This window comes from Vidua chalybeata, chromosome 3, assembly GCF_026979565.1.
Source record: "Vidua chalybeata isolate OUT-0048 chromosome 3, bVidCha1 merged haplotype, whole genome shotgun sequence".
NCBI lineage: Eukaryota > Metazoa > Chordata > Aves > Passeriformes > Viduidae > Vidua > Vidua chalybeata.
This window is the reverse complement of record NC_071532.1, coordinates 11,954,788-11,968,553: the sequence shown is the minus strand read 5'-3', so window position 1 is coordinate 11,968,553 and position 13,766 is coordinate 11,954,788. Positions and strand designations below refer to the sequence as shown.

Below are 13,766 nucleotides of genomic sequence, written 5' to 3'. Positions count from 1 at the left end.
CTGAGCTTGACATTGTGAGTATACCAAATACTAAAACCCTGAGCCTCAGTTTCTTTTCCAGTCATTTAAGATATTTTAGAACTCAAGCTAGGTGTGCCATTCCTTGTACAGTCATGTTTTATTTAACTTCTAAAATTTACCTGATGGGAAAAAAAAAATAAATCAATGGCCTAATAATAGATGTTCCACATTTCATACTGTGACTCAGGACTCATTGAAAGATACTATATATGATGAACCTTTTAAGTAGCTTTTCCTTTCACTAAAATGCAGGGAAATAATGAATGTTTTTTGTGGTTAGCACTTACTATTTATCATTTAGATCATCATTAGCTGCTTAGAGACCAGGCCTCACAACCCTACATGCTTGCTGGATATTTGCAGCATGGGAGGTCAACATCTGTCCTTCCACGATGGAGAAGGAAGCCTGGCAGGCAATACCTGTGCATTTCATACCCCCTACTGTCAACTCTGAGACATGCACACAGGAGGCAATGGGAGGAAAAGATGGGGCTGGAGGCTCACCTGTGGCCCAAGTGAGCTGGGAACTTTTCCAGGAGCTACATTCCAACAGCCTTCAGCAGGATGCCAAGTGCTGTGACAGGCTTTCCTGGATGTGTGTGTGAGTGCATGGGTGTGCCTTTATGTTATACCTGTGCAGCAAACAACATGTCTGGGAAGTGATCCAATGGGTCTGCTGTGCCTGAGACATCATGCCCAGGTCAGGTTTGATCCCAGAAGCTCTGGTTAGAGTGCAGGCAGGGCCCTGGAAGTGTGTGCTGATGAAGAGGGTCAGGTTTGCCCTGACTCAGCTGAGGCACTGACTGCTCTGCTTTTGATTAGATCTGATGGGTTCTTGGGCTCACAGAGGTGCTGGATAAATTTTATACTGCCACTTGCAGATCAACAAAGCTATTACCTGGATCCTACATTATTAGCTACCTGAAGACTGTGAGGGCTGTGTTCCAAACAAGGAACAGCTGAGGCTTGATTTGAAGGTGGTAGGTCTGGGAAGGGTTTTGGGATTTGGGTGACAAAGGCCTCCAGCTTAGGGCTACAGCCAGGACCGGCAGTGTCCCACAAGTTAAGAGCAGAGTTGAAGTCAAATTTTACAGCATTAGCTATAAATTTACACTGGGAAAGACTGTAGATGAAGGTTTAGAACATGCATCTTTATGCCTCAGTAAAAGTGGTGTTGCTGTTTATTCTAAGAGACCACAGCCTTTGTGCCAAGCCAGCACCATGAGCCTCAGGACCAATCAGGCTTTATCTGAACTTGACATGCCTAGAGATTTGGTTTAGCCTGTGACAGCAGTTATTGAATGACATGGTGACTATTCCCCTGTTCTGCTTTTGCTTTGGTACAATTTTTGTATGATTGCATGGTTCAACAGTCCCATGTATTTTTGTAACTAACAGGCAGGAATGACCATTGTAGGTACTATCAGTCAGAACAAACTGTCTCTGACCCTACAATAAAATGCTGCACTATTACAGCCTGGGGTTCCCGGGGTCCATCCGACCCCGGGCAGCCGTAGGTGTCTCGGATAGCACTGAGCTGATAAGCACAACCTGTCCAGATCTCTCAGGCAAGCTCCCAGCCACAGGCAATCTTAGCAAGCAGCTCAGCTCTTAAGAGAGATCAGCTCTTTGGTGAATTCAGCTCTTCAGTGATTTCAGGTCTTTGCTTGCTAAGTGCCTCAGCAGACGTGCGGGGAGAGAGAGAAGAAGGCTGTATGAGATTCCACAGCAGTGTCTTTATTGGCAGCTCCTGTGAAGGGTCTCAGTGACAGCTCTTCTGCTGAACTGGGCAGAAATGGGGTTTATATAGGGTACAGGGGTGTTGGAAATGGTCCAAGAGTAAGGGTCGAGGCGAATACGACCTATAGTCTTACAGAGAGATAACGAGGGTCCAAAGGTGGAGGAGGGGCTTCTTTGGTCCAGTCATCATGACTAGCCTTTCTTATCTTAGGCGAGTGACCGCCAGGGAGGCCTTGCAGGGCCTCTGGCTGCTACACTGCACAGAGGAGTAACTACATGGGATGATAGAAGAAGCCTTGAAAGCAGATGTACAGGATGATATGGGAGGCCCCACCATTATAAACCACACTCAAGTGGTCTGTTACCCAAATACAGCCTTGAAGGATGAGTAAAAACAGTTTTGAGGACAACAAAGAGAACAAAGGCATAACTGACTTGGGTAAAACACATCAACATTGGCTCATGCATCAGAGGAGTCTGTTAACAAACAAATAAGACTGACTCCAAGCAGATTATAGAATAAGAAGGAAAAAAAAATCCTTCAATATCAACATTATGCTCCTAGAACAGACTCCTCTGACTAGCTGGAATTAAGGCTTGGACTAAGACTAGGTATGTTCAGACAGGATTTTTAAGGAGTTTGGTAGGACAAGATAATCAGCCGCTTCTTGGAGAAAGTTTGTCCACAGAACCAACTCTAAAACATACTTTTTAATAACACATTTCATCCAGGTTGTGTTACCTTTTTCCCCCCAAACACTTATGACTCAGTGCCCCATATTCTACTCACTTATTTACATAGGCTCCACTTTTACATCAATGTCACTGCTATTACAGTTTACCTTGCCGATGTCTCATCAACATGTCCAGCACAAAAACCATCCTGGGAGCTACTCTGAAAAAGTTCAAATCTAATATGTGGCCACATTTCATTGTCCAGTTGCTAGTGAATAAGAAGGTGCATTGTTTATCCTTGTAAAAGGAAAACCATCTTGAAAGGTTTTGTGCTAAGAAAGTTAGGCTTATTTTAAGGTGGGGACTTACAGAGGAAGCTGGTTTATGGCTAGATTCCCCACCAGCACAGACTGCCTATGTGTGAGGTTAAAAGAGGGCAGGAAGCTTGGTTTTGTGGTGTACATTGCAAGGCCTATGTGGTTATTTCTAAACCTAAATCTGGCTGGAGTCACCTTTACTGTGTCATTGATTCCATCATGCACACTGTGCCTTTTAATTCATCAAATGTGATTTCTTCTGTCATCCCAAAGTTTAAATGGCTCCAGGAGGCTGCAATGGTTCTAAAACAAAGCTTCTCAACTCATATTGCCACAGATAAATTTTATTTTCCCTGAAATAATGTAATTTACACACTAAGATGGGAAATAATCAGTCCTGCACCAGTAAGTAAATGTTTAAGATAAGCTTCCAATGGCCTATCTAGGCTAAAAGTAGACATTTCAGCAGAAAGAGAACATTTTATCCTTCCCAATGGGCCATGCAATATCTGTGCACAGATCTGAAAGGTCATGAGATGCCAGTAGTGAAAGTGGGGCTGCTCTCTGCACGCTTGCTGCCGAGTTTGCCTTTTCTACCCCAAGCAGCAAGTAATGCCATTTAGCTTCCCTAAAGCTTCCAACTCCTTTATTTGGAATAGGCTTTCAGAGATCCACATCCGGCACCTGCTTTACCCCTCCTATGTCCTGCAGTTGTCGTTGCCCTCTTCCTTCCTCCTGCCAACTTACCCCTTTGCCCCTTCCATCCTTCTCTGCCCTCCTTCACAGTCCCACCAGCTACACTCCCCTCTCTGTACCTCAGGCTTCTTACCTCCTCCCTCCTTTTGACATCTGCCCAAGCACAGGCCCATTTCACCACCACCATTTATGTTTCCTGGACCCACACAGCTGTGCCATGTCATTTGACATCTCTCTTTCTTTTCCTCTTTCTGGAGCTTCTGCTGCATCTGACAGGTTACAGTCCCTCCAGTCAGCTCTTGGCTTTCATGGACACTCAAATTCCTCTGTATCAGGCTCTATCTCTGCTTCTGAGGGATCTCTTTGTCCAAGTCTTCCCAGACTGGTGTCAGGCTCTGAGGGTACCATCAGACCTTGCTGTCCCAGTCCCCTGCCAATTCCCACATCCTGTTCATAGCTCAGGAATCCATGCCACTGCCTGGTGACACTGCAGCAGGGCCTGTTTCCAGCTCCCCACATCCCTGCCCAGCCCAGTCATAGGCCACCTATGGACCCACCTTCCACCATTTTGGCTCATCCCTGTCCTCAGGCCCTGCCCTGACACATGGAAAGTCTGCAGGAAGTAGATGGCCCATGCAGTGCCCTGACACACCTTAGGAGAGCTGCATGGAGTGCCACCACAGCTCTTCCTGCTCTCGATGCTGCCATCCACTACTGGTCACCCAATTCCTCTACAACAACTCTCCTTCTTGGTTTTTCTTTCACCTCTGTCACACTCCTCATGCTCCACCATGTTCACTTCTAATGCTGACTTAGGTCTGAACCTGTCCACAGTGTTTCATATTGCTGAACATCAGGGACCTGCAGGCATTTGCAGAAATGTGAAGGCAAGAGAAGGTCCTTTCACTACTACAGCTACTACAGGCTAAAGCAAACCCTGCATTTTTCTTATTGGAACTATTTCCCTGAAACTGATTGTGTATCCTGCACCTCTTCTGGAGAAGGAACAGTTTAGTGGCAGTGCGTTTTTTTGATCCTTAAATTCAACTGGCAGAAATTGTGGCAATAAGATGTCTTGATAAAATAAATGATATGGAAAGGATCCAGACAGGAGTCAAATTGCTCGAGCTGGAGACAGCCCTGGAAATGTATTATTCCTACCTTGAAACAGACCATGGGCAAAAATAAAACAAGCCTTCTCACTGCCTCACCGAGCACTACAATCACAGCAAGTTAGGTCTCACGCACTGTCCTATGCACCTGGCAGGTGATGCCAAGTGGAACAGACAGCCTAAAAGCACAGGTGGATAAATGTTTATACTGATTTCAGGGAGAAAAAAGGAAACTGCCCTGCTCTCCCTACATGCCCCGCGAATGGTCTGTGTGCCCGGTACGGGAGCCCTGTGTGCAGGGCGGCTCTGCAGGGATGCTGGCCGGGTGAAACCAGCATCTCAGCAGCGCCTGTTTCTGCTACCGCTGGGTTTGTTCGCCCGGCTAAGGAAAATGAGGGAAAACATTCCTTCAGTGGCACAGCACCGCCTCGTGGAGACGTTTAATTAGTGCCGCTCTCAGTTTCTTACGGGAACAGGAGTCGGACCTAAGTCAATTAACTTCGGCTTAGACTGGAGTCTCAAGGAATCCTGTGTAGTCTGTGGTCTTGTCCGTGCAGGGGACCTGATTTGTATAGGTGCAGGAGTTATACTGGCACTATCATCGAGCTATTCTGGGACAGTTTCTTGAGAGTACAGGAAATTTTTCAGGAACAGCAAGAACATTCACGTGACTGCAACAGTAGAACTGCAGCAGTAGCCAACATAGCTAAGTTAACAGGTCTAATTGGGTGCAATTCATGTGCTGTGAGATTGAATCGGATGGGTGAAGTGCTCCCACTGTTATAAGGAAAAGCAACGGCAATATTCAAATATTCAAAATAAATGACTTCTTCCTACGATATTCTGATTCTTCCTGGCATACCTTTATCTCTGCCTTAGAAAATAAAAATTACATGAACTCTAGCTTTCACAGAGCCAACATTGTTGAATTCACTCCTAACGTGCCATGACAACTTTCAGTACTCTAGGTAAAATTCTAAGCATAAGTAACTCAATGAATATAGAGCTCTCTGTTCATGTTGAGATGTACTCAAGTTATAGCTCAGTTTAATTCAGGGAAGACATTGAGCCTTGGTCTCCTGCTTTACTAGGCTGTTGGATGCTTCAAGCGTCTCTCACTCTCTCTGCTGAAGTTGCTTTATTTTTTATAAAAATGTGAATGGGAACCTAGAAGACTGCTCTAAGGCTATTGCAAATAAAATTAAAGTGTTCTTCATAGAGGGCAGCTACGTTGCAAATCTGGTTATTATATATACATATGGCTTCAAAAATGAGTTGCACAAATTCATGGAAAAAAAATTCTGATAGCTACTAAACATAAAATACCACATGTGCATCACAAATCACTAGAGGCTGGGAAAGTAGATGAATTTTGGTTTGATACAATACACATGTTCCAGGTCAACAGAGGTAGATACCCTGACTGACTAGGAGGATACAGGCTGTTTCGTTCTGTCTCAGCTAGTGCTAATTCTTTTTATAAATTAGAAGAGCTTCACTAAGAAAGGTTAAAGAGAAGAACCTCTACACAGGTCATGACTTAGTGCAAGGTCTGCAAAGTATGGCATATGAACGATCTCCAGGTAGCACATGGCAAAGACTTCCAGTAGAATTTCAGCTCCCTGCCAGTCTGTGTTCGGTGAGTCCCCAAAAGCCAGCCTCAGACAGAGCCTGCCTGCAGGCAGTCACAGGAGCTTGGCTCACCTCCCTGAGAGCTGGCCGGATGCAAGTCCTCATCAGCACCTGCCCACAAACCTTTATCTGCCACATTGGACTCAATAGTGTAGAGGCTCAGGGTTTGAGTTTGAGTTTCTTAGCATCAAACTTGCCAGATATCTGAATACCAGTTTTCTGCTTCCTAGGACTGCAGCCTGGGCACCAAGCTGTGAGATATTTAGGGGGTATGTTTCCTGCTCTTTCTCTCTCTCTGCCTCTTTTTTTTTTTTTTTTTTTTTTTTTTTTTTTTTTTAAAGTTGGACAGACTGTGGTTTACACAAGTTATTTCAAGGAAAACTTGAATCTCAAACAAAGAGCAATGCCAGGAGAGAAAAACTATTTCCTTTCCAGGTCTATAGCAACAATAGCCACAAAATTATAGAGCAACCTAGAATAGAATAATTATCATCTAACAGTTTGCAGCCTAGACAATCTATTTTTTATTTCTGCAAGCTAAAACATAAATTACAAATAGTATTTTCTGCATAGGCTTTATAAAGCCCTATTATTTGGCCCAAACCCACATGATTTCCTGACTGGTGCACTGAAAATAAGCTGAAAGGCAGAAAGACTATACAAAGCCTTTCAAAAGTGTTCACATTGAATAGAGACAACCCTAGAAGCCCACTGGGAAGGCCTTTTCTTTATCAACTGATGGCAGAGTCCTGTGTGCTCCTGACAGAACTCGGCTACTCTATCAATCACAGAGACTGAAATCCACTGCAAAGCCAATTCGGCAACTCTGACGGCTGGAGTAATTCAGCGTGAACATAATTGCTTTTACTTAGGATTATAATTAGGACCCATTTGACAAATGTCACTCTGGCTGGGCCAGGGATAGTGATCAGGAGCTGTGACATCCATACCTTCTGGGCCATGGCTCCTGGTGGGCTGAGGAGAGAGTTGCACTTCCCTTCATGGAATTCTTCTTTACATTCACGGCAGAACACAGACTGAAAAACAAACCAAAGCATCCCAGTCATAAAAACACATTGGGGACATAGACAGCAGGTTACAACCTTGAAGAGTCATACAATAGATGATCCCTTGCCCTTCTCTTCCCATTAAATTCCCATAATCCTCCTAATTGTGCATCTTGTTATGCACTCTGATCATTAACACAACAATTTTGCTGTTATTATTATACATTTCATTAATGAAGTAACGTAAATGCCATTATTAAAAAATGAGATTTTGCAACATGGTTCATATAGGGACATAAAGTCATACTAGATAGTTATGGGTGTGCTTTTCCTGCTGTGAAATCTACTTTAGAAGAAGGGTGATAGCTGAAAAAAGCTGTTCTGCTCTATAGTGTTTGCTAATGGAAATAATCTATTCATAGTTCTGATTCAAATGCCTTCTCTATAGAAAACTATTGATGACTTTGCTAGGGGATGACCACTTTATAAAAGGCCAAATGAAATACCATTTTCTAAGAAATTACATCCTTGCCATAGGCCTTTATAGGATGGTTTAAAAAAATCCATAGAAAGAACACAATGATAGGATACTTAACACATGGTTTAGGAATCTACCTCTAGATCTTTATTGCATTTTTAGCAGTTGTTCTGGTTTTAGCCTCCTTAAATAACATTGTTCTTTACATAAGGCTTCATTGAAAATAATGTCTTTTGCAGGTAAGTGAAACAATTCTCCCTAGCTCAGTCTGTCTGCCTCTGCCACCTAAAGTGGTTCATATGTATCAAGTTTGATGCCTTTTTTAAACTCTAAAATGAAGATATCTGACTTGACATGTGTCAAATCTTTGACCCATCAATGCTGCATTAAATTCTGTGTCCTTGCAGGTAAGGGGAAAAGTCAATAATGTAGAATGGGTCTCTCTTACGCTGTTTTAAAGCTATTCTGTCTTGATGCAACTCCAGACTCTGAAAGATCTCTCAGAGGTAAGCCACTCTGACTGGCATTATAAGCAAGACTTATAAAACAGCCTTGATTTTTAGATACAGAGCTGCGTTCACAGATAATGAATAAAGGATATCAGGAGGACATGACACTAGAATGTTTGTCTGCCAGTAATCCCAGCTTTTGTATTTTCATTTTGAAATCTTCCAAGCTGTATTTTCACTTTTCTAAGAAGCATTGAAAATCATATTTTATTGTCATGCTAAAGAAACCACCCTTTATGAAAAGAAGCCTAGTGCAAGTCCAGAAGGATTGTTGTTTAGAAAGGCAGGGAAATTTGGAGCAGTGGAGTGGAGTGAGTGTTCTAACTTCCAGAGATATCAAACCTAATCACTTGTGTGCTTTTGTGTCACTTCTCCCTCTATTTTGATAATGATCCAAAATGTTTTGTTTTACTCCAACCAACACTGATTTGTTAATTCACTTGTGGTTGTTAGCAAACAGCTTCACAATGGAGGCACTTTTTTGTGGGGTATGTTGTATGGGAGGCTGCATTGTTGTAATAGAGCATCATTTAAATACAACAATGATTTGTAGTGCATTAGTGGTCAAAAGTTTTGGGCCTGTTAAGCTCTGCTTATACACGTAGAGAGTTTCCATCTGGATACCTAAGGTCTTAAAGAGTTGTTATCCCTTAACACTTAAGGTTATGCCTCGGTTTAATTGAATTTCCTACTGTGTCTCCTACTGTCTTTTTCCTTTGTGACTTTATTTCCTTAAGAGCACATCTGACTGACAACATTTGTCTGATAGCTTTGTATACACTTGCTTTATCACTGCCTTATCACACAATGGCTCAGCTTGCTTTCCTTACTCCAATCTCTCATTTCCCATGCAAGCACAATCTTAAAACTTTCATAAACATTGTAAAGGAAGAAATAATGAAGAAAGAGAAGAAAAATATCCAGGGCATATATTTTTGCAGAGACATTCTGGCTGGCTAGTTTATATGGCACTGGTGTTTATTACAATAATAAAATTCATAAGCTCCTGCAGTACTATTTAAGATGTGAAATGCATTCTATCATTATAGAGACCATATTTTATACTTGCCTTTGAAATAAATGATCTTCAGTACCAATGTTACCAATATTTTCCCCACAGGCCTATTGGAAACATTCATGAGTATATAACTGGGCCTTTCACTAACAATTGTATATCCTGCAAGTAAGTCTGTGAGTGGACCTGCCACATCCTTGTAATGAAACAAAGCCTGATTTTTTTTGTGAGACAGGATACTCTTTTCACATCCTATTAGATAATGGATGAGATGTAGAATCAGTTCTGTGGCAAAGAAACACCCTGAAGGCTGATCAGTTTGTCAGAATAAATAGGCGTCTCCCAACAGAAATGCATTAAGCACTCCCTTTTTATGGCAAAGCATGCATCATAAAGAAAAGGCATGTCACTTACAACAAAGAGCAGTTTGTGATAGTTTTTTTCATTTTTTACTTTCAGACATGAAAAATATGATAAATTTTCAGTAACAAAATACAGTTGCAGTAAGCAACTGCAAAAATGCTGTCAGTTAACTTGTATTTTATGGCTTCATTAATATTAATACAGTTACTTTGCCCTTGGAAAGGATTTGATGTTCAGTCAGGATTTAATACTTTTGCATAAATTTAATATTAGTAAGTGTTCAAAATTACTATAAGTACTGTAATTACTAATAAATAGTTACACTTTCTTTTCCTTCTTGTGCCAAAAAAAGACTGGCAGATTGCTGTGATAATATAAACAGCAAATAAACTTTCTATGTCTTTACGCATTTAGCACTTGCTGCTGTTACCCTTGAAAGATTCTTTGGTTGAAAAACAGCCAACACAAAGAATAATTCCCAAAGGTTCAAACCTACCCCTGCATTAAAAAGAGGATTAGCAGGGAAATCCCCAAAGCACTTAAGGGATTTAGGCACTGGAAATTAATATAACCTGTGTGTGGGCTATTACAAGCTTTTGAATATCTGTAAAAGTGTATGAGATAGAACCAAGCAGAAATCCTAAATCCAGTGACCTCAGAATAGGGGGTATTAAAAACCTCAACAGGGATTCAGATCCTGTTTTTAAAATCCTCCTATCATTATGATTATTCAAACAAAAGGTAAAATCAGACCAAACTCCAGTCACGTCTATGGAATTCAAACCCCATAGATGATGTCTGCAGTGATGCTGAATAAAAACTAGGGTGATAAAATGAAGCCTCAGTCTCAGTTACTCCTGACTGGCCCATTTATAGTGTTTTAAGTTTGGAAGTGTGAGCAGAATGTAGCTCTTTTTTTTTTTTTTTTTTTTTTGGATGAAAGGAAAATGAGTTTGTCACTTGCATGCTATGCTGCTTGGTTTTTTAGAAGTAAGATTTTACCATTTCCTTTTTCACAACATTTCAAAGATTTGCTTTCCCTTGGATTAAGTACCACAGCTCTCATTCTCTCTCTTGCCTACTGCAAATGCCTTTTCTATGGTCTTTGATAATATCTCCTTATAGTGCTTATAAATAATACTGTTAAAATAATCTTCCAACTTCAATAAAATACTCCCATTCCCTGCACAAAGCTTCAAGTTTGAGCTCCCTTCTTTTATTTTAAAGTTACTCCTCAACTCAGATATTCCTTTTCTTTTTCACCCTTACCTCCTTCCATGTGTCTACGCAGAAGAATGCAGGGAAGTTTGCAGTGAGGCAGTCATAGACAGGGTTTAATCTGCATCACTGTAGGTGCACTGCTACGGACTTCTTGCAGAACTCAAGCACATACCCAGATTTCTTACCAGCCTTCTGCAATCCATGTTGAAACCTGAGCTATCATTTCTTCCCTCCTACAGTTATCACTCTTGGCTTTGTACTGAAGACAGACCACGTTTTGGCCAAGGTGTGCAAGCCAACATTCACATCCAGATTAAAGACATCAGGTGAGGAAAGATGCACTCATACCTCTAGTACAGTGTTTCATTGGGTCTTCAAAATCACTTTTAAAATTTGCGTCTAATGTCTACTTTGACTCTTCCTAGTTTCAGCTTCCAGCCACTGCTTCCTAGTTTGCATTTCTCTGCTAAAATAAAGAGTCTTTCAGTATCCCATACTTTCTCCCTGTGAAGGTGCTTAGGTACTGTAATTAAGATACCTCTGAAGTTCGTTTAACCTACTCAGAGAATCTCCTAAGCTTCTCACTGGCTAAACCATTCATCCTCCTTCTCTCCTCCAGCCCCAAATCATATTCATTGCACTTTTCTGAGGATTGTCTTGTTTTTGTCACTAGTTATATTTGACTAATCTGTATCATTGCTGTGCTGCATCAGCAAAGTTTTTTTATATACTTCTGAATCACTGTTGAGTACTGAATCATGACAGGTTTGATGACAGTCCCTGTCAAATGCTGCTACCAATACCCTGCTTTGCACAGATTCTTCACAGCAAACACTGCTTTCTGTGGTCTGCCAGTTCTTAAATCCGCATGACCAAAGCACGATGAGGCATTCATACTGCATCACCCGACAGTGATGAAACAATGCTCCTGCTCGGACTCCAACCACATCAGTTGGAACCCAGCCCACTAACAGTTTTTTTTGGTATAACATGGTGATTAATTCCTTATCAGAATATTCTCTAGTTTGAAGTCTTACAAAAAAGACTTGAAGAAAATGATTTTGTGCAATTACTTTTTCTTATCAAACCTGTAATTTCATCATAGAATGAATCAGTTACTTCTGTTATGACTGTTGTCACTGAGATTATATTGACTTGTAAAATCTTATAAAAATCACTCCTTCTATCTTTTCTCTTTTGCTCATCCCTCATTCAGTGGTGACTGTCTGAACCCTTCACTGCTGATGAGAACTGTGAAAATTAAAAGCTACTGAATGCAGGCAGGATCAACTTCTTCATCAGTACTGGAGCAAAGCTAGTATGCAAGTGATGCAAAGGTTCTCAAAAACCATAACTATATGAACAAAGAAAACCAACACAGATCTCCTCATCTTTCAGTTAAAATGCAGTGCTTATAGGTTTTACCTTCTTTCTCAGGGAAACAAGTACATCAAGAAATCAACCTTCAATGCATCTACCTCACTCTTTCTTCTAAAATCAAGCTTGAAATCAAGCTTGAAACCAAACCAAGAAAGTGTTACATTATAATTCATGCTAAGGTTGAAATAAACCACAGCTGGCAAGTGTTAATTCTATTATTTATTGAGCTGCCAGAAAATGCACTTTAAGTGCTCTTGTAATGTGAGAAGGCTGTAGTATAGTCTAAAGAGAATCCCAGAGAAGCCATGCATAATCTAAGACACATATGGAACTAAACAGACATTTTTATGTCTTTAAAACCAGTTTGGTTATATATTACACATCAAAGCAAAAGAAGCATTCTAAAATACTTGCACAGCTTTGATAACCACAGCATCAGAACATCTTGGAACTGTAAGAAAACCTCCTTCATTTGCATGCCAGTGAAGCAAGAGAAGACTGCTATTACTGTTTTAGTGACTGAAGCCTGATTTGTAGAAAACCTGGGCCACAGATCTCTAAAATCTGAGGATATTAATTCAGTTGATATGTGTACCTAAATGCCATTGAGTATCCACACTAAAGGTACTTGTCCAAGATCACATAGCAACATGTAAAGAAGAATTCCAGTTTTTAGACTTTGGACTTCCCCAATAGCCATCTCAGATTATTCCTCTAAAAAACACATTCTAGTTTCATAAGGTCAAAATTTTGCCTAACAGAGGTAATCAGTGAAGTATTTCCATACTTTCCCCCTGCTCTCTTTTGTAAATCAAAATATAATGGAGGAGTGTAACTATGTAGTCACCAATAACACAGAATATCCTGAGTTCCAACCATCAAATAATTATATGATATAGAAAAAAATGTATAGTTGTTTGCTCTTTATCAGAATAACAGGATTTTTTTTTTAACCAGACTTTTTTAACCTGAAGAGTGTCTTATTAAATAGTAGTACAAACAAGACACTAGATAGGTAAAAAATTAATTATCTTCACTGGACAACATCAACATCTGGTTAAAAAACTACCTTGAAAATGTAAAATATTATAGGGCACCAAGTCTCAATCCTAAATGAGCTTTTCTAGTCAAACCATAGGCTGCTGACTGGAGCAAACATTTATATTGAAAATATGAGTATGCCTTATGGGAAATCAAAGCAATCAGGAAGTGACAAATAGAATGACTCAAGTCATCTCTCTATAGTATTTCCATTTAGAAAAATATGGTTTCCAAATGCGCTTTCCAAAGTACAAATGATGTTATAGTGACAGAGAAAAACATATAGATTTTTATTTTCTTCTAGAAAAGCCTGCAAACCCCAGATTTCACAGAATATGATTTTACCATGCTGCATAGCTTTCAGGTAAGACAGGACTTGGATCTTGGTGAGAGTTCAGACCTCCATAAACACAGACTGAGTATTTTTCACTCTGAAACTAAGAACTTTGTTATTTATTTCCATGTAAAGTCAATTAAAACCACCCCCCACCCTCTGCGAAAGTCACAGCGCTTGTCATGTTGCTGCTGTGAGCCAGACATCTCAGTTATTGGATTGACT

At 40.6% G+C, this 13,766-nt stretch overlaps 1 protein-coding gene across 1 annotated transcript in view; it reads right to left on the bottom strand.

Moving 5' to 3' along the window:
• PRKN (parkin RBR E3 ubiquitin protein ligase) overlaps positions 1–13,766 on the bottom strand; it is a 670,711-nt gene that overhangs the window by 9,267 nt on the left and 647,678 nt on the right. Inside the window, exon 10 of the mRNA XM_053937694.1 lies at positions 7,144–7,230. Within this exon, the coding sequence (XP_053793669.1) occupies positions 7,144–7,230 (87 nt within the window). The remainder of the gene's footprint in view (positions 1–7,143; positions 7,231–13,766) is intronic.